Source organism: Typopeltis vanoorti, chromosome 5 (genome assembly GCF_054136105.1).
Source record: "Typopeltis vanoorti isolate ZY-2024b chromosome 5, IOZ_Tvanoo_1.0, whole genome shotgun sequence".
NCBI lineage: Eukaryota > Metazoa > Arthropoda > Arachnida > Uropygi > Thelyphonidae > Typopeltis > Typopeltis vanoorti.
Window position 1 is genome coordinate 118,273,016 of NC_143553.1, and position 27,721 is coordinate 118,300,736.

The 27,721-nt window shown below is 39.2% G+C and overlaps 2 protein-coding genes across 4 annotated transcripts in view; one reads left to right on the forward strand and one right to left on the reverse strand.

Moving 5' to 3' along the window:
• The window catches only part of LOC150106747 (protein Flattop homolog), a 64,691-nt gene extending 44,409 nt beyond the window's left edge, over positions 1-20,282 (reverse strand). Inside the window, exons 1-2 of the mRNA XM_090393467.1 lie at positions 20,198-20,282; positions 2,686-2,748 (exon numbers count right to left, since the gene is read on the reverse strand). Of these exons, the coding sequence (XP_090249593.1) occupies positions 2,686-2,748; positions 20,198-20,224 (90 nt within the window). The 5' untranslated portion in view covers positions 20,225-20,282. The remainder of the gene's footprint in view (positions 1-2,685; positions 2,749-20,197) is intronic.
• A 269-nt stretch (positions 20,283-20,551) lies between these two features.
• The window catches only part of LOC150106748 (BOS complex subunit TMEM147), a 95,462-nt gene continuing 88,292 nt past the window's right edge, over positions 20,552-27,721 (forward strand). For 2 of the 3 annotated variants that reach the window (XM_090392683.1, XM_090392685.1), the window contains exon 1: positions 20,552-20,670. In XM_090392683.1, coding sequence (XP_090248809.1) covers positions 20,594-20,670 — 77 coding nt within the window. In that variant the 5' untranslated portion in view covers positions 20,552-20,593. Of the gene's footprint in view, positions 20,771-27,721 lie in introns of all 3 variants that reach the window. The other variant, XM_090392684.1, reaches the window with a different exon arrangement.

The window sequence follows — 27,721 nt, forward strand, 5'->3', positions numbered from 1 at the left end:
TAACTATCTTGCCAAAATTCTCACTTTTCCCATATTTTGATTCTTTGCTGTCATATTTCTTACTCCCTCCATACTTCTGGCACTTGCTCTCAAGAAAATTTTTTCATTCATGCTCATCAGTTTCACTTTATCCACAAATCTTTCATCTTATAAGCCGAAACTATCTTTTGGGAAACTATAATGTAGTGATGCACAGGAAATAATAGCATCTGTTGAACTGCTAATTCAGTTCAACTGATCTTTGTATTACACTGAGTTAGCTTTGCATTAGGTCCTCCCATGATTTATATGTTTGGTGCAAAAATAAAGTACCATGTTATATCAACGTCATATACAGCTACTATAAATAGGCACACCTATCCTCTGTATGTAATCAGTAAACGTTCGCCAGTAATGGAGAAATGTGGCAACACATAAGCCAATTTGGCTGCAGACAGATAGTTGAGACCTGGAGGGTAGGAGCCAGTTACTCCCGTATACTGCTGCATCTATAGTGTACCAGGACTGGATTTACCATGAAGAGACATCCAGTAGAAGAACTCACATTGATCAGCCATGCATGGTTAATCCTAGAGGTGAGCATCGGGTGTCATGACTATTATCTCAGTAATGACATGCACAGTCACACAGCTCACCTGCCAGTGAGGCAGTTCAACAGTTCAACCCATTTCCACATGTACCATGTACCATACCTTGCTTTGCTTGGGGTTCCACTGCTAGAGACCGACAAGGGTACCCATGATTATTATTATTATTATTATTACCGGCGACTTCAAGGAGTCCTTAGACTCATTGAGGGAGGCCCTGAACATCATGTCCATCACAACTATTTGACATTCACACAGTATCTATCATACTTTGACTTGAACTCATTCACTGTCATAGCACCAACAACAGACTCTGGCAGCTTATTTCACTCATTCACTCTAAATGTAACAAACCCATCTCTAACATGCTTACTAACCACACTCTTGCCCAGCTTCCTTGGATGTCCCCCTAGTCCTCCCACCACCAGTCCTGTTTTCAAAAATATCCTCTGAATTAATCCTATAGAAACCCTTTAGCAATTTGAATGTCTCAATCATATCTCCCCTTTTCTGCCTATCAACCAATTTCTGCAACCCACAAATCTTCAACCTGTTTTCATAAGGTTCATTCCAGAGACCTGCTATCATCTTGGTCATGTGCCTTTAGATCATCTCAACCTCCTCCCCATCAGGAAGAAAACTAGGTGACCAAATCTAGGTACAGTAGTCGAGATGAGGTCTTATCAAGGCTCGGTACAGAGGAACAATAACTTGCTTGTCTCTGCTTGTCAAAGTATTTTTCAACAACCAAGTGAGTTAATGAGCTGATTTAGCCACTTTTGCAATGTGCCCCCTAAACTTCATCTCCCTATCCACCAACACTCCCAAGTCCCTGGCCTCATCAATCTCCTGGAGTACAGTTCCACCAATGTGATATACTGCTGCTAATCTTTTCACCCCAAATTGTATAACTTTACATTTTGCCACATTAAATTGACATCCATTCTCCTTAGCCCAGACCTCCAATCTATCCAAATCATCCTGCAAACTATTGCCCTACCCAACTAAGCATCATCAGCGAACAAATGAACCATTCCTCTCAGATACTTCCCTATATCATTAATGAACAAATTAAACAGCAGTGGTCCAAGAACAGAACCCTGTGGCACACCACTAGTCACAGGCATCTTTTGGACTCTATTCCTGAGTAAACTACTCTCTGGTATCTCTCTATTAACCACCCTCTTATCCATCTCACCAAACCAATATCCATTCCCATATATTGCAGTTTACAGATTAGAATTCCATGTGGTATCCTGTCAAAGGCCTTAGCCAGGTCCAGCAGTATCATTGTATCAGGGAGCTTTTTCCTTCTGTTCTTGGACCACAGCAGTATCTCTACCTTCCAGCAGCAGTCTCTCCACTGACTGTTGTTTGCAATGCCTGGCCATCAGGCAACAATGTCTCACATGGGCCCAGGAACATCAGCAATGGACCCTCGACAGATGGAAGAAGGTCATCTGGAGTGGTGATGAGTCCTGTTTCCTGCTGATGACTGGGTTTGCATTTGGCCTAAGTCCTATCTCCTGGTTGAACATTTGGGGTTCAACAGGTCACTGTTATGGTCTAGGGAGCTTTTTCCTGGCACACCGTAGGTCTGCTGGTTATCATCCCACAAACATTGAGTAGTGAATGCTACATGAACCTGTTAGCTGACCATCTCCATCCATATGCAGGAGGCCTACCCCAACCACAGTGTCATCTTTCAACAAGACAATGCACCTTGTCATCAGGCTTTTACAACTACTGAGTGGTTGGAGGACCACAACAATGAATCTGCCACATTGACTTGGTCTTAAAACTTCCCTGACTGTAACCCAATCCTTGTGGAATCTATTCCTAGGCATCTGTGAGCTAGGACTGCACAGAGAGGTGGACCAAAGTATTTTAGGTGGGTGTTCCTAATGCAAAGCTAACTCACCTATTCATAAGCTGTATGACACCTCATGAAGAAAGTGCAAGAGCACTTGCTAGTGCTCTTGCATTCTAATCACACTTTTGTGTTAAAGATAATTAATTGACTTTTCATGGTAATAATTACAAAAATGACAGAAATTTCATTCTAGCTTAAAAAGAACTTTTGAGTAAAGAAACTTACCAATCTATACTTTTTGGGAAGCTCCCATGTCCCAATTTTTTTGTAATCATAATGTTGCTCATACTACAAATAAAAAAGAAAAGTTACTGTGGTGTAATAAATAGCAAGCTTATTTATAAAGAAATATTGTATTATATCATAGAATTATCTGTGAGTGTTTATATCTCAGTATTCAAGAATACTAACTATACTGAATACTAACTATCCTTCCAGCAATTGTATGGTATGCAAAACTGGATTCATTCTTCTTCGCTTTTTTCTATTAAGTTGCAACATATGGATTTGGATATCAGGTTAGTGGACTGAATTCGTAACTGGCTTTCTGAAAGATGTGAGAAAGTTGTATATGAGGAGCAGTGTCAGAGAGTAGGAAGGTTACAAGTGGAGTTCCAAAGGTTCTGTACTGTTAGTATTATTGAATCATTACTATTCAGTCGTTATTCCAATGATATTGTTACTGGATTACAGGAGATATTCAGTTGTTTGCAAATGATATGAAGCTTGGGATGATTATTAGTAATATAGTAGTGCTGATGTTTGTCTCTTCAAGAGGATCTGAATAAGCCAGCAAGGTGGGAAAATGAATGGGAATTTCAGTTTAACGCAACTGCGGAAGCGCAACTAAGTGCCTCCATAGCACAATTGGAAGAACGACGGCACATTGCGCCCTTCAATTGGAATAGGCCTAAGTTCGATTCTCGTCATGACAGGAGGAATCTTTATCTGGATGATTTTCAATCGAAGGTGAGTTAGCCGATCTCATATGGAGGTAGCAGGGTTTTTTTCACCCGGAAACTCCGGTTTTTCATCCCGCAGGCAATGGATATGAGGCGGGAGTGAGCAATAAAGTTAATAGTATTAATTGGTACAAATGATTTGAGAGAGGGCAAAGAGCATGTCAGAATGGATATCAAGAGGCTGCTTGGAAGGATAAAAGAAAATAGTGTGACAGGAAGGGTAGCCAGTGTGTTGCCTAGGTATGACTGTGGTGAAATGAGGAGGAGAGCAAGGATTAAGAATGATATGCTGGCTGAATTTGTGAGGAGATCGGAGTACAGTTTGTTAATGTGTGGAATGAGTTTGAGAGATGAAGTGAGCTGTATGGGAGCGATGGACTGCATTTGAGTGGTTATGGTGTGAGTCTCTCCAAGCGACTCATCTTGAAGGTAGAAAAATGAATAGAAATGAAATGAATGCTGGAAGGTAGAGAAATGAATAGAGAGAATGAATCAGATCGAGAGGGGAGTGATGTGGAAGAGCAGGAGAGTAAGACAGGAGAGATTGAAGAAGTAGATATGAATGGAGAAGTGAGTGGTATGAGTATAGAAAATGAGAGAATGGGTGTGCAAGAGGAGCAGGGAAATGGGGAGGCTCAGGGTGGACAGGGGTACACAGTGTGAGAAAGGTGGATGTTCCAAGAGAAGGTGAGAGAATGTGTAGGCAGGAAAGGAATGGGATGACCAGGGATCAAGAGGAAACAGTTGGAATTGAAATGGGTTCTAAAATGAAGAAGCAGAAAGGGAAATGGCCCCAGTCTAGCATGGAGAGATCATATCGAGTGAGTGATATCAGTGGAACTAGCTGTAGATCCAGAAATGAGTTGTTGTGTTTGTATACCAATGCTAGAAGTATAATAAACAAGGCAGATGAAATGGTTGCACTGATTGGGTCTGTTCACCCAAAGATTGTCCGGATAAGTGATACATGGTTGGAAGAGGATGACATCCTGACAGGAATAGAGAAGATGAAAGGATATGATGTGTTTGGTGAGGATAGAAGGGGTAAAAAGGGAAGGGGGTGCTATTGATGATAGAGAAAGAGTTATGTCCATACAAAGTAGAGATGCAAGATGGAAATAGTGCCAGTGGTTTTGAGACAGTATGGTGTGAGATAGAGGTGAATGGAATCAAATACTTGGTGGGATGTTGTTATAGTCCAGGTAATGTGGATGGTGGTGAAAGGTTGGTCGATTGGTAGAGCCTCTGCTACTAATGGCTCGCAAAAAGTTAAGAAAGTTTGAGCACAGTTAGTAGTTAGAAGGGATCCAATTGTTTGATGCTGTTGGCACACTCTCCCTCGATGAGTCTTTGGACTCCCTGGAGGTGTATAATAATAATAATAATAATAGTGAAATATATAGTCAAATTAGCCAAGCAAATAAGAAAAGGGTGATCATTATGGGTGATTTTAATTATGGCATTATAGACTGGAATGATGAGATAGCAACTGGAAGTAAAGAAAATGAGTTTCTTGAGTTTTTGAGGGATAACTACCTCAGACAGTATGTAACAGAGGGCACACGAGGATTAAGGGTCTTGGATTTGGTCATCTCATCAGAGGATGTAATTATAAATGAGGTGTCAAATCATCCACCAATTGGTGAGAGTGACCATGAGGTGATTACCTGGGTGGTTGCCAGCATTGCGAGGACCCTTGTGAGAAAAGTGTATATGTGGAACTACAAGGGGGGGGGTTGATTATGAAGAGCTCAGGAGACAGCTTTCGGGTGTAGCGTGGAATGAGGAGTTAGCTGGAAAAGAGATCAATGTAGCTTGGGGGATTTTTCAAAAACTATCTAGTAGATGCAATGTCTAAATGTATTCCAAGGGTGAGAAGGTTAAATAAGGTAGGTGTGAGATGGATGAACAAAGAGATTAATCATGCGATACAGAGAAAAGGGGCATTGTCGAGGCAGCATAAGAGAAGTAGAAATAACCAATTTCATGAGGTCTACAAAGACCTGGCAAGGAGGTGACTTGGTTGGTGAGAGTAACTAAAGAGAGGTATGAACAGCAGTTAGCTAATGAAGCCAAAAGGAATCCTAGGGAGTTCTTTCAATATGTAGCCGGCAAAAGAAAGAACGATTATGGAAGGATGATATTGATTGGAGAAAATGGTGTAAAGACAGCTGTTGCAGAATGTGTGGTGGAGATACTTAATGAGTAGTTCATAAAGATCTTTCAATCTTGTGAATGTGACTTCATGAAGAGATTGAGAGCAGTTGATGATGGGGAGGAGAGACTGACTGTAAGTGAGCAAGAGGTGTTTGGGGAGTTGAGTAAACTAGATGTAAATAAGGCTGTGGGACTTGAAAATATATCACCGCGTATTCTGAAGGAATGTGCCAGAGAGTTGACACCTGCGTTGACATATGTTTTTAATACGAGTCTTGCACTTGGTCAAGTTCCTAAAAGTGGAAGGAGGGCAAGATTGCGCCACTTCATAAAGGAGGTGATCGAACTCAAGCATCAAACTATTCGCCTATCTGTGTGTCAGGTGTTGTGGTTAAGTTATTGGAGAAGCTTGTGAGAACTAGGATCCAGAGTTGGGTTGACAACAATGGTATTACCTTTGATGGACAGCATGGATTTGCTAAAGGGAGGTCATGTTTTAGTAATCTACTTACTTATTACAATAAAGTGACTGCTTCCTTGGACAGAGGAGAAGGATACACAATGATATACTTGGATTTCGCAAAGGCTTTTGATAGAGTACCTCATGATAAGTTGACAGTCAAACTAGAGCAGATGGGGTTGGATATTAGATTAGTGCATTGGATTGGAGACTGGCTATCTGATAGGTATCAACAAGTTGTGTATGGGGGTGCGATAACGAGGAAAAGGAAAGTCACTATTGGAGTACCTCATTGGTCTATTTTAGAGCCATTACCGTTTAACTTGTATATTAATGATATTGGCAAAGATTTGGATGGAGATATTCAGTTGTTTGCAGATGATGCAAAGTTGGGACGAAACATAAAAAGTAGTGAAGATGTTGTGGCCTTGCAAGAAGACCTGAATAAATTGAGTGATTGGGGATGTGAGTTCAATGTTGCAAAATGTAAGGTTTTAAAATTTGGAAAACAAAGATGGGATGCAGAATTTATGCTTGGCGAGAATATATTGTTGGAGGTAGAGGAAATAAGAGATCTGGGGGTGATAGTGGATAAGGATCTAAAATTGAGGGGACATATCGCCAAAATTGTGAAGACAACACAAAGGCTTCTGGGAATGATCTAGAGGATACTGACGTGTAGAACTTGGGAGATTCTTGTTCCGTTTGCATAAGGCTTTGATTAGGCCACACATGGACTATTGTGCCCAGATTTGGTCACCTGGTTTTCAGAAGGATGAAGAGATTTCGGAAAGGGTCCAAAGGCGATTGACTAAGGTAATTTCTGACCTCTGGAATGTTGAGTATGAGGACAGATTAAGAAGATGTAATTTGCAGAGTCTGGTAGAGAGGAGGAAGAGGGGAAATATGATAGAGACCTACAAGTAAGGGCTTATTATAAGATCAGTGGTTGTTAAGGGATTGTTATAAGATCAGTGGTGGAGAAGTTCTACAGAGAATAGTGGGAGATCAGGGGAGAACCAGAGGTCATCCCTGGAAACTGTATAAAGAGGGTGTGAGTAGGGGAATGAGAGGCAGGTTTTTTCGTGCAGAGTTGTGAATGATTGGAATGCCTTGCCTGAGAGTGTGGTGTCTGCAAGGAATTTGAGTGTGTTTAAGGCACGGTATGATGAAATATGTGTGTGATAAAGGCACCTCCCAGATGAGTCTTTGACTCCACGAGGTCTTGGGATAATAATAATATTAATACAGACAAATCGGCCCTTCAGAACACACGCAATTTTTACAGACAAAAAAAAATACTAGTTGTGGTGGTGGTGGAGGTGGGCGGTAGATGGTGTTGATGGAGATGATTCTTAGCAGAGGTTCAGTGCAGGTTGAGACAATGGTAATAGTAGGTGTCCTCCCGCGATGAGTCTTCGGACTCCTTGGAGGTGTCAGGAATAATAATATAATAATAATTTTAAGGTTTTGAAATTTGGCATCCATAGGAGGGATGCTTCAATAGAAATAGATTGAAATTTGAAGTTTTGAAGTCTAGATGACACACTGCAAATTTTGGGAATGTACCTCTAAGAAAAACTGCAATATTATTATTATTATTATTATTATTATTATCATTCAGGCCTCCATGGAGTCAAAAGACTCATCGTGGGAGGTCCTTCCTAAGAACATAAAGTGTGTCACGATTCATCGAGGGGAGGTCCCCCCCTCCTAAGAAACACAAAGTCTATCATACCACTCCTTAGACTCATTGACCGTTCTCGCTCTCACCACTCCATCAGGGCATTCCACGGTTCAACCACCCTCCATGCAAAGAAACCACTCCTCACCCACTTGCTCACAGTTTCCTTTCGTAACTTCCAGGGATGGCCTCTTGTCATCATTCCTTCCCGCTGTTCAACCAAGCGAAAGAACTCCCCAGTGTCAACCCTGTAACCACCTCTCAACAGTTTAAAAGTCTCAATCATATCATCTCTCCTTCTTCTATTCACCAAACTCTGCAGTCCACATTCCCTCAGCCGATCCTCATAACTATCCTTGTACAGTCCTGAAACCATCTTTGTATCCTTTCCACAGTTCATTTATCCCCTTCAAATCCTGGGGATCAAATCTGAGAACAATAGTCTAAGTGTAGACTGATCAGAGACTTATACAACGGAATGATAACCCTTTTATCTCTGCAGGTCAGTGTGCTTCTCATAATGGTAGCAATCCTCTGTGTTACCTTCACCACCTTTGCAATATGTCCCCTAAATTTCAGGTTTCTATCAATCATCAACCCCAGATCTCTTGTCTCCCCTACTTCCTCCAGTATAACTCCTCCCATAGAGAATGCAGCATCCCATCGATGTTTCCCAAACCTCAAGACCTTACATTTTGCTGCATTAAACTGACATCCCCATTCATTTGGCCATCTATCTAGCTTATTCAAATCCTCTTGCAGGGCTACCACATCTGCACTATTACTAATAATCCTTCCCAGCTTTGCATCATCCGCAAACAACTAAATATCCTCTTGCAATCCACTGGCAATGTCATTGATATAAAGGTTAAACAATATAGGTCCTAGTACTGAGCCCTGTGGGACCCCACACTTATAACCCTCTGCCTCCTTGAAACTGCTCCACCATACACAACTCTCTGATACCTATCAGACAGTCAATCCTGAATCCAGTTGACCAATCTGACATTCAGACCCATGTGCTGCAACTTAAATATCAGCTTATCATGTGGCACCCTCAAATGCCTTCGCTGAGTCTAAGAAAATTGCAGTATATGCCTTTCCCTCATCTAATGTTCTTGTAACTTTATTATAAAAGGCTAGCATATTGCTAAAACAAGAGCGCCCTTTCACAAATCCATGTTGATTCTCACAGATAACATTACCCTCATCTGCCCAATGCTGTATACGGTCCCTCACTACTTTCTCCAAGATCTTAACAATTACTGATGACACACAGACTGGCCTATAATTAGACACTTCCAGTCTGTTACCACCCTTATGCAATGGCACTATCTTACCTTCCTTCCATTCCCTTGAGAAGGACATTAATAGAAGGACTTCTATTGAGAATGACATTAACCACAAGAGATAAAAAGGTGGTGTCCTGTTGTATAAAGCTTTGATCTGACAATATCTGAATTTCTATGCTCAGATTTGGTTACTATAATTGAAGGGGGATGAAATAACTTTGGAGAAGGTACAAAGAGAGATAATGAAAATGATAGCTGGTCAGTGCAATGTTCAGTTATGAGGACAGGCTGGTGGCATGCAAACAACAGAATTTGGATGATCAATAGAAGAGAAAGGGGGAATATGATTGAGACATTTAAGCAGGTGAAAGGTTATCAGATTGACAATTAGAACATAAAATATATTGCATGAGAGGATGGTAAAAGTGTAAATGGTGGATGAGTTTAAGGAGTGATATGAAAGACTTTGGGCTGTCTAGCACTAACCTTCCTAATGAATCTTATGACTCCATGGAGGTTAGGAAAATAATAATTATAATATTATTGTCTATATGGTTCTGATCTTATATTTTTATTTCTTTTCCTTTTTTTTTTCTGTCTAGATAATTCATGTTATTATGCAAAGGCATTTAACAGAATACTGCAAAGAAAGAATGAGGGAGACTAGTAGCGTACTTAAAGACTATTTAATTTGTATATTAATCATAGAAGGATTGATTTAAGGACGAGTATCCAGTTGTTTGCTGATTATGCAAAACTGGGAATGGCAATGGTTTAAATATATTGGCAGTATGGGCAAAGGAAAATGGTTATCAATCTAATGTGGCCAAGTGTAAGACTTTCAGATGAAAAGATTAGATGCTGTGTATTACAAACAGTACAAAAATGAAATTGATGAGGCTAGGAATTTGGAGGTGATGATGAGAAGAGATTTGAAGTTCAGCGGGTATACTGCAAAAGTTAGCAAATCAGCTCAAAGAATTATTTGGACGACATTGAAAAACACGTTGACAAGTTGGGATAGGGAGGCTATGCATGTAGGGTTGCATCTTCTTGACTACTGTACACAGTACTGTACACAGATATAGTCACCTTCGTTTTGGGGGAGATGAGAAAGTGGTGAAGAATATTATTATTATTATTATTGCGTAACACCTCCAGGGAGTCCAAGGACTCATTGAGGGAGGGCACCTGCTCTATAACTCTCTGTCTCCACCACTCCACTAACTGCAACTATCTTCATCACCATCATCTTCACCAGCGCCATTTACCACCACCCACCACTAATTTCACAGACAATCACAAACATCCATGCCCACTGCAGGATTCAAACCTGCAGCTTTCTGGCTGGAGAGCAGATACACTAACCACTGGGCCAACCAGGCTGGCAAAGGCATTTAACAGAAAGTGAACAGAAACAGATTTAAATTGAACAGAAAGTGAAATTCCTCATATCGAACGCGTAACGGTGGAAGACAAAACGAAGCTAAGTTACTGTATTTAGTTATATTTCATTTTATTTAATTATATTTAGTACTTAAATGTTCTGATGTTTGTACTTTTTTCCCCTCTTATTTATTAATTGAATAATTATTAAAGATTACGCTACTCGGCAGTAAGGAATGATGGTGGATTCAGCAGCAGTCGCAAGTGGCGTAACGCCAAGTCCTCCGCCATTTAAGAACTCAATTATTAGCAATATCATAAGGGACTTTGTGGCATGCAGTACTTGCGGCATGTATGCTTCTAGGGAATTACATATGTGGCTTGTTAAAGAGAGTGGAGAGCGTATGTGCGCAAAATGCAGGCAGTTGGAGGAAATAAGTACATTAGATATATCGATATCCGACTTTGTTGCTCCAGGAACGGAGAATGAATGTAGGAAGACAAGTAGTATGATAGGAGAGAATGAGAAAATAATGGTTGATAGTGTGGAAGGTGTGAGTGACTGTGGAAGTTTAGGAGATGGTTTTGTTTGGGAGAGTGAATTTAGATTAAGAGTGACTGACCTGCAGAGGGAGATAGATGAGTTGAAAGAGGAGGTGGAATGTCTAGTGAATGAGAGCAGAAGTATGAAAGATAAGATTAGGAGAATGGAAGAGATAAATGCAAGGCGAATCAGAGTAGGAGAGAGAGAGAATTTAAGGAGTATGAGTGAGAGGTATGGGGGTGCTAGAAGAGGAGAGATTGGAAACAGTAGAAGAGAGGGAATGAGAGAGAGGTATGGGAATGCTAGCAGACGAGAGGATGGAAACAGTAGGAGAGACGGAATGAGAGAGAGATATGGAAGTGCTAGAAGAGGAGAGAATGGAAACGGTAGGAGAGATGGAATGAGAGAGAGGTATGGGAATGCTAGAAGACGAGCGGATGGAAACAGTAGTAGGAGAGACAGAATGAGAGAGGGATATGGAAGTGCTAGAAGTGGAGAAAATGGAAACAGTAGGAGAGAGGGAATGAGAGAGATGTATGGGAGTGCTAGAAGAGGAGAGAATGGAAACAGTAGAAGAGAGAGGTATGGGAATGAAAGAAGAGGAGAGAATGGAAACAATAGGAGCGAGGGAATGGTAAGAGGTATAATGTATGGCGACTCAATGATCCGTGGTGTTCAAGATAGGATGCGTGAGGAGTGTTTGCCAGGAGGAACAATAGAAAGGGTGGCTATGGCAATTAAGAGAAGTGAAAGGGTGGATGAGATGATTGTGATGGTAGGAACGAATGACTTGAGTGGTAATGTAAGTCGGGCAGCGAGAGATATGAGATTTTTGCTTGAGACTGTACGGAAGAAGACAGAGAGAGGAAAAATAGTGTGCATGTTGCCTAGGTATGATAATGATGAGCTGAGCAGAAGAGCGGTGATATTGAATGGCATAATAGCGAGAATGTGTGACAAGAGAGGACTGGTATATGTGGATGCTTGGAGTGCGTTTGAGGAAAGAGAGGAGTTGTATGCGAGAGACCGTTTACATTTGAATGAGGAAGGACGTAGGCATCTGGAGAGATTGCTGTTCTGAACGAGTCAGTGTGTCCTAGGGAGGATGATAGCAGGGGTGGCATCTTGTGGGAATGGATACTTGGGAGAAGGGAGACAATGTCAGGTAAGACTGAGCCCAGTGGAGTCTAGAAGGGATAATGCTGGGTATAGAAACAATGGCATTTATATGCTGTATACTAATGCCAGGAGTATCCGGAATAAGGGAGAGGAATTGGTGGCGCAGATAGCATCAGCCTGGCCAAAAATTATTGCGATCACTGAGACGTGGTTGACAGAAGGGGATATAAAAACAGGAATAGAAGTCGCTGGGTATAGCATTTTTCGCCAGGATAGGAGGGGAAAGCGTGGTGGTGGGGTGCTGCTTATGATAAGTGATGACCTATGTCCTCTAAGAGTGGAGAATTTGGAAGGAAGTGAGACAAATGATTTTGAGAGCGTATGGTGTGAGGTAGAGGTAGGCAAGACAGGATATTTAGTGGGGTGTTGCTACAGACCCAGGAGCACAGAGGATGGGGACCAGGAGATGTTTAGACAGCTAAGTTTGGCAAGTGCAAGAGAATGATTGTTATTGGAGATTTTAACTTCAGTAGTATAAATTGGAGAGAGGAAGATGCATGTAACAATAGGGGAATGGAATTTCTAGAATTCTTGAGGGACAAATGTCTTAGGCAACATGTAACAGAGGGAACAAGAGGTTCAAAAATTTTGGATTTGGTTATAGCATCAGAAGAGTTGATAATAACTGAGTTGACGTCTCTCCCACCAGTTGGAGAGAGTGACCATATGGTGTTGACTTGGAAAATGAATAGACATGCAGGAGTATCAAAGAGACGGGAACTTATGTGGAATTATAAGGCAGTTGATTATAATAGTCTTAGACGTCAACTTCGGGAAGTTTCATGGAGGGAGGAATTGGAAGGCCGGGATATCACCAGTGCGTGGGAAATTGTGAAAGAATATTTGTTATCAGCAATGGTAAGTTGTATACCATGAGTGAAGAAGAGGGCGCAATTTGGAGTAAAGTGGATGACAAACAATATTAAACAGGAATTGCATGCGAAAAAGAGGCTATGGAAGAGATATAAGGAGACAGGTGAAGAGATGCATGAGGAATATAAGACACAGGCCAGAAGAGTGACTCGTGTGGTAAGGAAAGCGAAACTGGAATATGAGAGGAGATTGGCTCTAAGATCCAAAGAAAATCCTAGGGAATTTTTTAGCTATGTGGCCAGTAGGAGGAGAAATGACTGTGGAAGAATGATATTGTGGGATAAAAATGGGAATAGAGTGACTGATGCAGAGGACATAGTGGAATTGTTCAATGAACACTTTATTGGAGTATTTCATCCTAGAGGAGTCAGTTTTAATGCTAGAGGGATAGGACTGGTACGAGGTCTGGAAGTACAGGAGGAGAGTGTGTTTCAGATACTGAGTACTCTGGATGTCAGTAAAGCTGTGGGACTGGATGGTATTTCGCCACGAGTTTTGAGAGAATGTGCTAGGGAATTGACAATACCTTTAACGTGGCTTTTCAATGAAAGTCTGGCTTTGGCAAAGGTGCCCAGGGAATGGAAGGAAGGTAAGATAGTGCCATTGCATAAGGGTGGTAACAGACTGGAAGTGTCTAATTATAGGCCAGTCTGTGTGTCATCAGTAGTTGTTAAGATCTTGGAGAAAGTAGTGAGGGACCGTATACAGCATTGGGCAGATGAGGGTAATGTTATCTGTGAGAATCAACATGGATATGTGAAAGGACGCTCTTGTTTTAGCAATATGCTAGCCTTTTATAATAAAGTTACAAGAGCATTAGATGAGGGAAAGGCATATACTGCAATTTTCTTAGACTTGGCGAAGGCATTTGACAGGGTGCCACATGATAAGCTGATATTTAAGTTGCAGCACATGGGTCTGGATGTCAGATTGGTCAACTGTATTCAGGATTGGCTGTCTGATAGGTATCAGAGAGTTGTGTATGGTGGAGCAGTTTCCAGGAGGCAGAGGGTTACAAGTGGGGTCCCACAGGGCTCAGTACTAGGACCTATATTGTTTAACCTTTATATCAATGACATAGCCAGTGGATTGCAGGGGGATATTCAGTTGTTTGCGGATGATGTGAAGCTGGGAAGGATTATTAGTAATAGTGCAGATGTGGTAGCCCTGCAAGAGGATTTAAATAAGCTAGATAGATGGGCAAATGAATGGGGATGTCAGTTTAATGCAGCAAAATGTAAGGTCTTGAGGTTTGGGAAACATCGATGGGATGCTGCATACTCTATGGGAGGAGTTATACTGGAGGAAGTAATGGAGACAAGAGATCTGGGGTTGATGATTGATAGAAACCTGAAGTTTAGGGGACATATTGCAAAGGTGGTGAAGGTAACACAGAGGATTGCTGCTATTATGAGAAGGACACTGACCTGCAGAGATAAGAGGGTTATCATTCCGTTGTATAAGTCTCTGATCAGACCACACTTGGAATATTGTTCTCAGATTTGGTCCCCAGGATTTGAAGGGGATAAATTAACTGTGGAAAGGATATAAAGACGGATGACAAAGATGGTTTCAGGACTGTACAAGGATAGTTATGAGGATCGGCTGAGAGAATGTGGACTGCAGAGTTTGGTGGATAGAAGGAGAGGTGATATGATTGAGACTTTTAAACTGTTGAGAGGTGGTTACAGGGTTGACACTGGGGAGTTCTTTCGCTTGGTTGATCAGCGGGAAGGAGTGATGACAAGAGGCCATCCCTGGAAGTTACGAAAGGAAACTGTGAGCAAGAGGGTAAGGAGTGGTTTCTTTGTGTGGAGGGTGGTTGAGCCGTGGAATGCATTGCCTGATGGAGTGGTGGGAGCGAGAACGGTCAGTGAGTCTAAGGAGTGGTATGATAGACTTTGTGTTTCTTAGGAGGGGGGGACCTCCCCTCGATGAATCGTGACAGACTTTATGTTCTTAGGAAGGACCTCCTACGATGAGTCTTGACAGACTTTATGTCTTAGAAAGGACCTCCCTCGATGAGTCTTTTGACTCCTTGGAGGCCTGAATAATAATAATAATAATAATAATATGAAGAGATGAATGGCCAAGATGCTGACAGGTCTGTGGAATGCTCCGTATAAGGATAGACTAAAGGTGAGTGGGTTGCAAAGTTTAGAAAAATAGGAAACATGATAGAAATTTCTTTACTAGAGGGATCCTATGAGATTGATACAACAGAAAGTTTTCAATACAGGAGTAGGGAGAAAACAAGAGGTTACCCCTGGAAGCTGTTTAAAAATCTGTTTAGTACGGACTACATTTTTTGCCTGCAGAGTGATGAATAAGTCGAAGGGGGGGTTGCCAGAGCATGTTGCAAGTGCTTTACTTTGTTGGTGAATATGTTCAAGGAGACATATGATAGATATTTTGTAGATAGAGTTGCTGTGGGCCTCCCATGATGAGTCTTCTGACTCCATGAAAATATACATATAGTAATAATAATAAGAAGAATCACTCTGTTTATTTATTTAACATATCAGAAAAATACAAGGATTAATGAGCAAAACAATATACAGAATGATAGTTCAGTTAACCAGCTGATGGCACTATTTGGAAGGAAATGCAAGTTCCTGAGGCCTACAGGGAAGGAATGTAGAGGAGCACAGTGCCACACACATGCAAAAGAGCAACTGTGAAATTCCCCATAGATGTAGTAAGTGGACACAGCGTCCTTGTTTGGTCCTAAATCTGTTTAGTTGTAAGTTGTTTTATGACACCATATTGTTGGGGGGTGGGGGGAAGGGTTGATAGGAAAGTTGTGAATGTTTTCTGAATTACAATATTATTATTAATATTATCCAGGCCTCAATCTCATCGTGAGAGATCGTTTTTAGGAAATACAAAGTCTATCATACCATTCCTTGAACCCATTAACCGTCCCCACTCCAACCACTCTCTCAGGCAATGCATTCCAAGGTTCAACCACCCTCCGTGCAAAGAAACCACTCCTCGCCCTCTTGTGCACAGCCTCCTTTCGTAACTTCCAGGGATGGCCCCTTGTCATTGCTCCTTCCTGCCGTTCCACCAAGTGAAAGAGCTCTCCAATGTCTACCCTGTAACTGCCTCTCAACAATTTAAAAGTCTCGATCATATCATCTCTCCTTCTTCTATCCACCAAACTCTGCAGTCCACATTTCCTCAGTCGATCCTCATAACATATTGTACAGTCCTGAAACCATCTTTGTTATCCGCCTCTGTACCCTTTCCACAGTCAATTTATCCCTTTAAAATCCTGGGGACCAAATCTGAGAACAATAGTCTAAGTGTGGTCTTATCAGGGCCTTATACAATGGAATGATAACTCTTTTATCTCTGCAGGGCAGCATCCTTCTCAGTATTGCAGCAATCCTCTGAGTTACCCTCACCACCTTTGCAATATGCTCCCTGAATTTCATTTTTTTATCAATCATCACCCCCCAGATCTCTTTTCTCCCCTACCTCCTCCAGTACCCCTCCTCCAATGAGTACGCATCCTCCCATAGATGTTGTCATAAAAATACTAACCCATAGAACTTATAACCTTCATTCCAATGAGTCCTCTCTTGCATCAGAACTCATCATATACATCACATTTTTCTCTCTAATTGCTATAGTTCCCACAATATCGAAAAAATAATCAATACTTCTCCCAATCCATGACCTTCTCTTCAGAAAGATTTTAGTAATTCTTTCACCATCCCTTTTGTTGTTATTAGTATTATTACCCTAAGACCCCATGGAGTAAGAAACTCATCTAGGTCTTTTTTGTCATACACACAGCTCAGAATACTGTGCCTTAACACACTCAAATTCTCTGCAGATACCACACACTTAGGCAAGGTATTCCAATCATTCAAAACTTTGCATTAAAAAAACATGCTTCTCACTCCCCTGCTCACACCCTCTTTATACAGTTTCTAGGGATGATCTCTGGTTCTCCCCCTGATCTTTCACTGTTTTCTGTAGAACCTCTCCAGCATTGATCCTATAACAATCCCTTACTAACTTGTAGGTTTTCAATGAATTCAGTGTTTTTTGGCCAGTTTGCTATTCTGAGATTCCATCAAGGTATTTGGAAGCTATTTATTATGGGGATTATATGTCCTATAGTAATTAAGCAGGGTTTGTGTTATCTATGAAGAAAAGGAAGCAGTACATGTTAAGATGTGGTGAGCAGAGTTCCTTCCATGTCAGTAATGGTAAATCGGATGTCAGGGGTTATCTCTGATCCCCCATCTTCCAGATTTGAAGGTTCCAGGTTGCTTGCTGTTGTAAAGGAGGTGAAGGTTGTTTGTTAACATCCAGTCTGTCAACTGTCATTAACATATACTATGCGAGTTGAAATCTCTGAGCTGGCTGAGGAAGTGCAAGGCTTGACCATTCAAGTAGATGAGGGTAATATACATTTTGCTTGAAAAGTTGTGACGACAGACACCAACAAAAAAGTCACTTTGTGAATGTCTCAGAGATTCAGAAATTCTTTTTTGTAGATCGCCAAGCTATGTTTTTCATCAGGTTTATCAGTGAGAAAGATGTAGCCAGGAATTATTATTATTATTATTATTACTATCCCAAGACTTCATGGAGTCAAAGACTCATCTGGAATGGTAATATCTTCTAGTGAGTTTCTTGTAAAGCAATATCTACTTTGTGCTTGCTAAGGATATTACTTAGTACCCCTAATTTTGATTTAGTAAATCCCTCAATATTCAGCTGGAGAATAGTCAGGTAATTCCCAATGTTGTTGTTTGGGTGTTTTTGCTCATTTGTAAGGTGATTGAAATGATTTGTTATCAAGGCTCATATTTATAGCCCTCTGCCTAAGCTATGGATGTGAACCTTGAAACCCAGGCATTCAAGCTGGTATATCTTGAATGCCTGGGTTTCAAGGTTGCTGAATCACCATGTAACCATTGACCATATCCTTACCTCAGGCGTAAAAAGAGTAAAAATCAATGAAATATAAAATAAATAAATAAAATGACACAGAACACAATTATCTTAGTATAACTATATCAGCAGTTCAGTTTTTTGTTTCTTAGAGTTCTGTAACTTTGAATTTTTGTTACTGCCTTGTGAATTACTGTGTTGTAGTAGAATCTCTCTTAACTGGCAACAACGGGACTTGCCTATTCTGGATACGAGATTTTGCTGGATAATTGAATATATATTTCGAGAACTTACCTGTTCATGTTTTGTGATGCCATGTGTAGAAATTGCAGTCTGCGAAGTTCGTTGGTCATGTTTTTCGATTTGCCGGCCATAATTAAATAAATTACATCAAAAATTGTGCAGATTTTTTAAAATTTTAAACACATACACATAATTTTATATTGCTACTGTTAGCATTTGAATCCCAAGGTGGGGTATTAGACAGAAGTTGTTACTTCATAGCCAAAGGCTGATGCAGGCTATCATCAATTCCTGAAACAGAGCCCATTCTTGACATGGAGCAGATGCCAGTGCAGCTTCCCCTTACTTGGTGGACAGTTGCTGCAATCTTTGTGTGCCATATCACATTGTCATCTTAGGATTCTGTGGCATTGGTTTGAGAGGCATTGATAAGGACTGCTTCACCATTCCTGATGGTAATACTACTGTTGGTCTCTGGATTGCTTATTATATCATCCCAAGAGACTGAAGTTTCCCTTCTTTTTTTTTTTTATTTTTATAATTTTAAATTTCTTCATAAGGCTGTTAGGACCAAGTAGTTATACAGTTTTTATTTTCATCTATTTTGTTGCTCTTCCATATTCATTGCTAATTATCCTGGTTTGCATTGTCCTTTACTGGTTTCATATAGTTCAGGTTATCAGTGGATTAAGAATAACTGCTTGGTTACATGGTGATTAACAATAATTGCTGAATCACCATGTAACCATTGACCATATCCTTACCTCAGGTGAAAAAAGAGTAAAAATCAATAAAATATAAAATAAATAAATAAAATGACACAGAACACAATTATCTTAGTATAACTATATCAGCAGTTTTTTTTGTTTCTTAGAGTTCTATAACTTTAAATTTTTGTTACTGCCTTGCGAATTACTGTGTTGTTATCCAATTAAATTTCTTTTCTTCTGATTCTTCTTTCTCCAGATGTTACATGAATTATAGGTGAGCCATCCCAATTCTTGGGACTTTCAGGCCATCATTCCTGATGAGATTTGGTCAGTTAATAAGCATTCCACAGGTGTCCTTCAATTTATGTTCATACCATGTTTTTGCGATATCTTTTTCACCAGAGGTCAGGTTATGGTCAACAATTGATCGAACAGTTATTCTCAGCTCACTGTAGTATGTACCACTGTGGCTTTTGATCCAGTGTATGTGTGTGTGTATATATATATATATATATATATATATATATATATTCCTGAAGATGACCTTGATATGAAGGTCAAAATGTCAGATTTCATTTTAATTAAAGTAAGCTCTTATTCATACCATGCAACCCTGAAAGAAAAAGAAAGTATCTGAATAAGAAATTCTTCCATGCTAGATGTTTGTTAATTCTTGTGAATCCAACAGGTTTCTCATATTTCCACAATGATCCATTTAATTAATTTCAGTTTTTTTTATTATTATTAATTTTTCTAATTTCAATTTATGACATTTTTTGTTTCTGTATGCATTATCTTCAATGATGACAACGTGACCTTTATACATTAAGTGTTCATATGAGAATTAATGGCATTTAATACCACACAAACTTCTCAGTGTTTGTTTTATGACAGAATGATAACAGGAAATTGGGATTTTTTTTTATGTGAATTCCACATCCCACCCAAGCAAGATAAGCATATAACACATCAGTACTACCATGTGTGTGTAGGGGAGCAGTAAGTCTAATGATCTTATTACCCTACTACTCTAGAGACTAAATATGAAGCTTTTTCAAACCACTTTCATAATCATGTCTCATATTAGGCAATGAAAAATCATCTAAAATGCATCTACACCAGATAATAGAATCAGGTTATTAAATTCAATTTCAATAAACACTTTGAATATTTATATGTGTTTATTTCTGGCTTAAATTTAATTTACTGTATATTCACTACAGGTATGCATAGTTGTTTACATAACTGCATTTCAAAATGCTTTATTCCAAAGCAAACGAGCTTCATTGCATCAAGTATAAAATATATTAAATACATCTATATGACAACTTACTTGTCCAGAATGAAAACCTAGGGACATAACTTAAATATGAGCTAATAATTAAAAGGACACTAACTACCCAACTTGCTCTTAGCAGCTGCTATGATGGTATCAGCCGGCTATGACAAAATTGCTGACAAGAAATTGTTTGCTAGATTAGTTACTATGACAACCGTATTTTCATCACGTATCTCATTTTATTTTGAAATAAGACGTAGGCTTTCCCAGTTTGTCGTCTAAACAAACGGAATTCAGAACCATACATATGTGTAGTTCATTTTTTTTTTTTTATCAGGTATGTTATTTTTAATAATTTTATTACCTTCCGTTGTGTGGTGAACACGCCATTTCACCATTTGAGCTCGCGATTTGTTTAATGGTGGTGGTCGGCATTAAATTTGGAGGAGAATGACTCTTTTTCATCTGGGAAACTGTGTTGCGTTAGCGTATGTTCCATATTTTATGACATACAAGTTTTCTGGATTGTAAGTAAGATGTTTCAGTATATGGAATCTCAGTTGTTTCATTAATACACTTCCAAAGTTCTCTTCAACAGGAAATGAACCTGCACGCTTTCCGATCCTGGTAGTAAATTAAGAAAAATCTTTTATTAAAGAATACTTATGTATGATTATTTCATTAATTTTTTTGTCAGCGGTTCCATGATTTTTTAATTATTATTATTATTTCTGCAGCATAATGCCCTGAGTAAGTGTTCAACGCTATGGCATTGGACACTTACTCAGGGCACCATTAACCAGATATTTTTTTAAGTTGTCGAAATTGTCACATTAAAAATAATATAAAATAAAAATAATAATAATGAAGCGATATAGAGAGGAGGATTGACCTGAATAAGCTGCCATTGTGGGTAATGGCTGCCAGTTCAATGTAATAAAGTGTCATGTTAGGCATTTTGGAGACTGAAAATATTCAAAGTTACATAATATTATTATTACTATTACTATTATTACGGGCAACTCCAGGGAGTCATTAGACTCATCGAGGGAGGCCCCAAATCATATTCATCACAACTATCCGACATTCATACAGTATCTATCATACCTCGCCTTAAACTCATTCATAGTCACAGCATCCACTACAGACTCAGGGAGCGCATTCCACTCATTCACTACTCTAAAAGTAAAGAACCCAGCTCTAACACCTTTACTAACCACACTTTTGCCCAGTTTCCATGGATGTCCCCTAGTCCTCCCACAACCAGCCCTGTTCTCAAAAATATCTTCTGAATTAATTTTATAGAAACCCTTCAGTAATTTGAATGTCTCAATCATATCTCCCCTCCTCCGCCTATCAACCAATTTTTGCAACCCACAAATCCTCAACCTGTTCTCATACGGTTCATTCCACAGACCTGCTATCATCTTGGTCACTCGCCTCTGGATCCTCTCCACCTCCTCCCCATCAAGAAGAAACCTAGGTGACCAAATCTGAGCACAGTAGTCTAGATGGGGTCTTATCAAGGCTCGATAGAGAGGAACAATAACCTGCTTGTCTCTGCTTGTCAATGTATTCTTCAGCAACCAAGTGATTTGATGAGCTGTTTTGGTCACTTTTGCAATGTGTTCCCTAAATTTCAATTCCTTATCCACCAACACTCCTAAATCTCGTGCCTCATCAATTTCCTGGAGCAGGGTTCCACCAATGCAAATATTGTGTTAATATAATTTTTAAGTAACGACATCACACATGTAAGAGAAAACTAAATATGATTTATCATTCCTATATACTTAATATGTCATGAACTTCATTCAGAAAGAAGGCACTTCGTGTGTAGAGGCTTAAGTGCTGTGAGGACATCATGTTAGAGGCTTAATAGATTTTTTACAACACCCAAAAAGAATTAAAATAGAATTTAATACCTCTATCTGGCTAAGATATGTAGATGATGTGTTCTCTATTTGGCCTCATGGCCCAGACACGTTAGACTCCTTCCTCAGTCATCTCAATAGCCTACATCCAAGAATCCAGTTTACTATGGAAAAGGAAAAGAACAATTGTTTACCCTTCCTAGACACCTTAGTCACACGCCTGCCTAATGATACACTTGCCTTCACTGTATACAGAAAACCCACACACACAGGCAGATACATTCACAAACTCTCCCACCACCACCATCCCTCACAACAATATGGCATCATCAAAACTCTTACCATGAGAGCCCACAATCTTTGTTCCCGTGGAACCGCCCTTACTACTGAGCTTAACCACATACACAACACTTTCCTCTCCAATGGCTACAGCGAACACAGTATCAAAAAAATAATCAGTTCCTCCCCCATTCCCCGTCCTTCTCATCAACAAGATTTTAAAAATGCCATCACCATACCCTACATCCATGGCACATCTGAAAAAATAGCCAAGATACTAAAAAAGTACAACCTACACACAGCATATAAGCCCTACCGCAAACTTGCTACCCTTATCCGTTCTATGAAAGATCAGCTCCCTCCGCTCTCGCTGCCTGGAGTTTACAAAGTACCCTGTTCCTGTAAGCTGGCGTACTTTGGACAGACAGGCAGATCAGCATCTATCCACCTGGAGGAACACAAGTCTTACATCTGTAAACACAACTATGGCCATTCAGGCTTGGCTGACCATGTTCTGGACACCACCCACAGAGTATCATGGAAGAAAACCACCATGCTCCACCACAGCAAATTCAAGAAAGAGAGACTTTTCTTAGAAGCAGCAGCTCTCAGAAACCAACCAAATCTTAATAAATATGGTTGCATTAAGCTTCCGAAGATTTGGGAAACACTCATCACCAGAGGTCCCACCTTACATTCCAGGCCACCTACTACCGCCCTTAGAGGGCACTCCACCTAGATAGGACTTTAGTGTCACCCACGTGGTTGGGCTTAGTTTTCTAAGATTTGTGTGTGCATGTTACATTAAGTGTTTTTGTAATCCCCGTAGATGTCCTAGTGACTTGGACAAAATATAGGAAGTATTAAATTCTATTTTAATTCTTTTTGAGTGTTGTAAAAAATCCATTAAGTCTCCAACATGAAGAAAGAAGGCACGAGAACTGTTAACAACAGTTGTTTGTTGTAAACCTGCTTTCTCTCTGAAATATATAGGAGTAATAAATTATATTTAAAAAAAAAAATAAAAAATCAGCTAACGCCTTTTTATTCCTGTATACGGGGAGTAGGCGAGGCCATTTAGCCCTATCTAACTTTTGGAGACTGAGTGGGCAGGTCAATCTCCACTGGTACCAATCAGAGATAGATTGCCCAAGGCTATCACTAATTAAATGGTGCACAGTGAAAAGAGACGGCTCAAATGTGCCGCCATCTTGTGGTCCCTAACCCTAACACAATATATTTAATGTCTGAAATAATGTGGATTCTACGATCGATTTTCTTGAGTTTACGGAACGAAAAACCCGAGTTTCCGGGAGGAAAAACCTGCTTGCCTGTGCCAGAGAACGACTAACTCGGGAACCAGTCAAAAAAAGAATTAGAAAAATTTCCTCTAGTCGCCGACTAGACTCGAAACGAAATCTTCCTTCGTGCGGCCAAGCGCTGTGGTGTGCAAACGCCACATCCACTGAGCTACACAGGCTAATAAATTATATTTATTTTTCAATTACACGTATGAAGCCATTACTTAAAAATTATATTATGTCTAACGCACGTCTCTATTAAACTTCTAGTTAAATATTATATTGATGGAGTTGCAATACTTGAAACTGATGAGGCCAATGATTCCGGAATAGACAGCTGACAGGAAATTGAAATTCACAGAACATATGGCAAAAGTGGGCAAAGTAGCGCACAGTGGAATTGCTTTAATATTTAAAAGTAGAGACAAAATGCTATCATCCATTTTTATAAGGCTTTTATATATCCACATCTGGACTACTGTGCTCAGATTGTCTCTCTTTTTTTGTGGATGAAGAAATGGCAGAGAGGATTTAGAGGTAGGTGACCAAGATGATGTCAAGCTTATGGAATGTACCATATGAGGATATTGATTGAAGGTTTATGGGCTATGAAAATTGGTTGACAGACATAGGAGAGGAAACATAATAGAAATGTATACAGTATTTTGTTAAGACACACAGGCGTTTGCTATTGGAAGTTAGTAAAAATGTGATTCATAGGAATGCGTAGATTAGGTTTTTTTTTTTTTTTTGCTTAGAGGGTGGTGAATATGCAGAATGATAGGTATTGTGTGAAATATGCTTAATGTGGGTTTTCCATGATAAGTGTTTGGACTCCTAGGAGATGTGCAGTTAATAATAATAATATCATGGATCATATTGGAATCTAATCACCCATAGCATCCCTAAAATCCTGTAAATCTCACATGAGAGGGCTTTATCTTTGAAATCTGCACCATAAATGATGATAATTATTATTATGATTATGTGACACCTCCAGGGAGTCCAAAGACTCGTCGAGATAGAGTGTGCCAACAGCATCGAATGATTGAGCCCCTTCCAACTACTAATCGCTCTCAAACTTGCTTAACTTTTTGTGTGAGCCATTAGTAGCAGAGGCTCTACCAATCGACCAACCTTTGCTCACAATATTACTACTATGAAAGTTATTAAAAATATTAATTTGTATAATAAGTGGTTGTGAGTATTGTAAATATGGAAAACCCACATATTGGGTAATGAAGTATTTTTACTTCAGTTCAAAATTAATGCAGATTGCAGAAGGTTTCAGTTATATATCAGTATATATAACTGTGGTTGTAGTCAAGATGGAGAGATTGGTTAGAAATAGAATACAGGATTAGGTTGATGAACATAAGATTCTCTATGATAGTCAGCATGGGTTTATAAAGGGCATCTCTTGTTTTAGCAATCAACTTATGTTTTATGATGAACTGACGAATGTGTTGGATAAGGGAGAATCATATACAATTTTATCAGTGTCTATAAATAATAAATGGGGAAAGGGCAGGAATGAAACTAACTTGCTGCTCTAAATAATTAGCAGAACATACACACTTACCTTATGCTTGAAAACTTTTAAATTTAAAGAAAATGAATGTGGAAAATGTGTGATTTTTTTCCCCCTCTCTAGCAAAATAACTCAGTGAAATTATGAATAAAAACAAGGGATATCTTCTGATTTTTTTTTATTTCAGCATTGTTAGAATGTCCTTTTAATAGCATAAAAGATTCTCTTAGTCTAACGATTCTTGCTGTTAGCAGCAGGTTTAAAATGGAAAATATTTGCTTTCCATTCCTCTTTAACAGGCTTAAAATGCAGCTGGCTGGAATAATGATTCGTCTGGAATTCAGCTGTGGAATCTAAATCCATGGAGATAGTAGAGAAGGTTCAGAGATATATAATAAAAATATTGTACCTGTTAAATGTTGATTATGAAGATAAATACATTTCTAGGCCTCAAGGTATGGTAAATAGATGGAGGAGAAAAGATATGTTAGAAACATGCTAATTATTATTCTAGCCCTCCATGGCATCGCATGACACTTGCTGTAAGAGGTCCATCTTAGACATTGCAGGCTACCTCTCCTTAAACTCATTCACTGTCTACACACGCAACAACACTCTTTGCAAAAAATTTGCTTCTTAAATTCTTACTCCCACTACTTCCTTTTGCAATTTACAGGGTTGGCCTCTTGTCCTTGTTAATTTTTCTATTTCTGCTATAAGAAAAATCTTCCTAGTGTTAATCTGGTAATTACCTTGAAACAGCTTAAATGCCTTAGTCTTCTGCTTTCTTCTATCCACCAGCACTTTGCATGCCCTCAGTCTATCCTCATAACGAACACTGTATAGTTCATCACTGAATCATCATCTTTTTATTTGTATTAAGCTTGCCAAGAAATTATCTTCTTGTTTAATCCTTTATCCAAGTGTAAGCAAACAATGTTTGCACATGAAGTATCTTCATGACTATGCTAATGACTTCACATTGCCTTAGTATCTCATAATGCAAAGCACACATCCTTTTCAACATGTATAATGCTATGCATTCCTAGAATAGTTTCCATCTTTAATTGAGGTCTCATCAGTGGATACTTCAATCTTTCTCTCTTCTGGGTCTCACCAGACCCAGAAGATATAGATTGAAGTAATGCAGAAATCGTATATTTCCTATATACACATAATGAAAAGATGTACAGTAGATGCCGCTTATTGTGATCACTTTGGGACAGTCGCTTTTCAATAACAAGTGATAACATTAAGCAAAAAATATAAAAAATTGCATCCATTTATTTCAATTTATTGTTATGAACATAAATTGAAAATTGTTTATCATTATAAATAACTTTTTAATAAGCAACAACATTAAATTTATTTTAAAAACTTATCTAGGGTTGTCTGTTGTGTGTTTTGAATTTAGTAGTTCATGAATAAATTGCTCATACTCATAATGCCTTTTGAAGTTTGTTGTTCTATGTTGCACACCATGACGAAGTATTCGTAGAACATCTGGGCATTGGTTGGAGGAGCTTCTAAAAATTTTTTGTTCAATACTTGTATTAGGTTCACTTTCTTCTACTATAATAAATTTAGTTTAATCCTTTATCCAAGTGTGGGCAAACAAAATTTGCACCTGAAAATATCTTCAGGACTGAGGTAAGGTAGTACAAAGTAATTTAATAATAAGGTGGCACACCTTTTGGCAACTCCTATAGGTAAAGATGACCCCTCCATCGCTTCTGCCTTGGTTTCTCCACCTCTGGGTCTGGCTCCCACTGACGAGACCTCAATAAAGGTCGAAACCGGTCTGGGTAGTGGCCCTTCCCGTAATGCATAACATTATAGATATCCGCAATGAGATGTGTTTTGCATTATGGGAGAGACTGAGATAGGAGTGATAGCAGCTTGGTCCACCTTTGCTACGAGTTGCCTGGTGTTGTACTACCTTACCTCAGTCCTGAAGATATTTTCAGGCACAAACTTTGTTTGCTCACACTTGGATAAAGGATTAAACTAAATTTATTATAGTCTAACCAAGTGCAAAATAAACTTTCAACATCAATTTCTTCTACTAGTTTAAAGTTCTCGTCGGAAGCAGCTTGACATATTTCCGACACTGTCATTGTAGCCTTCAACGTTGTTATCAATATCCAACCAATTTCCAAATTATTCTTTTGACATACTGTCTGGGGTTTTATCAAAAATTTCATTTCTAAGATATTCAAATTCTTCAGAAGAAGGAGTTTCAGAGTTGTTTTAAAAAATTCACCTTTATGGAAGCAGTTTTCAATAGTCTTCTCTGAGACTTGCTTCCATGACTTTGCTATCAAATGCAATGCATCAAGAAGGGAAATCTTTTTTGCAATTGCACTTGAATCAGATTGGCCTTTTTATATCAAGTTCAGCTATAATTCTCACACGAACTTTGCTTTGATAATAAGCTTTAAAAGCTCGTATGATGCCTTGGTCACATGGGCTGAATTAATGATGTAGTGTTCAAAGACAAGAAGATTTACTTTGATATTCTTTAATGATAAATTGTTTGTGTGTGCATTGCAGTTGTCTACTAACAAGACAATTTTTTGCTTTAATTTAAGAT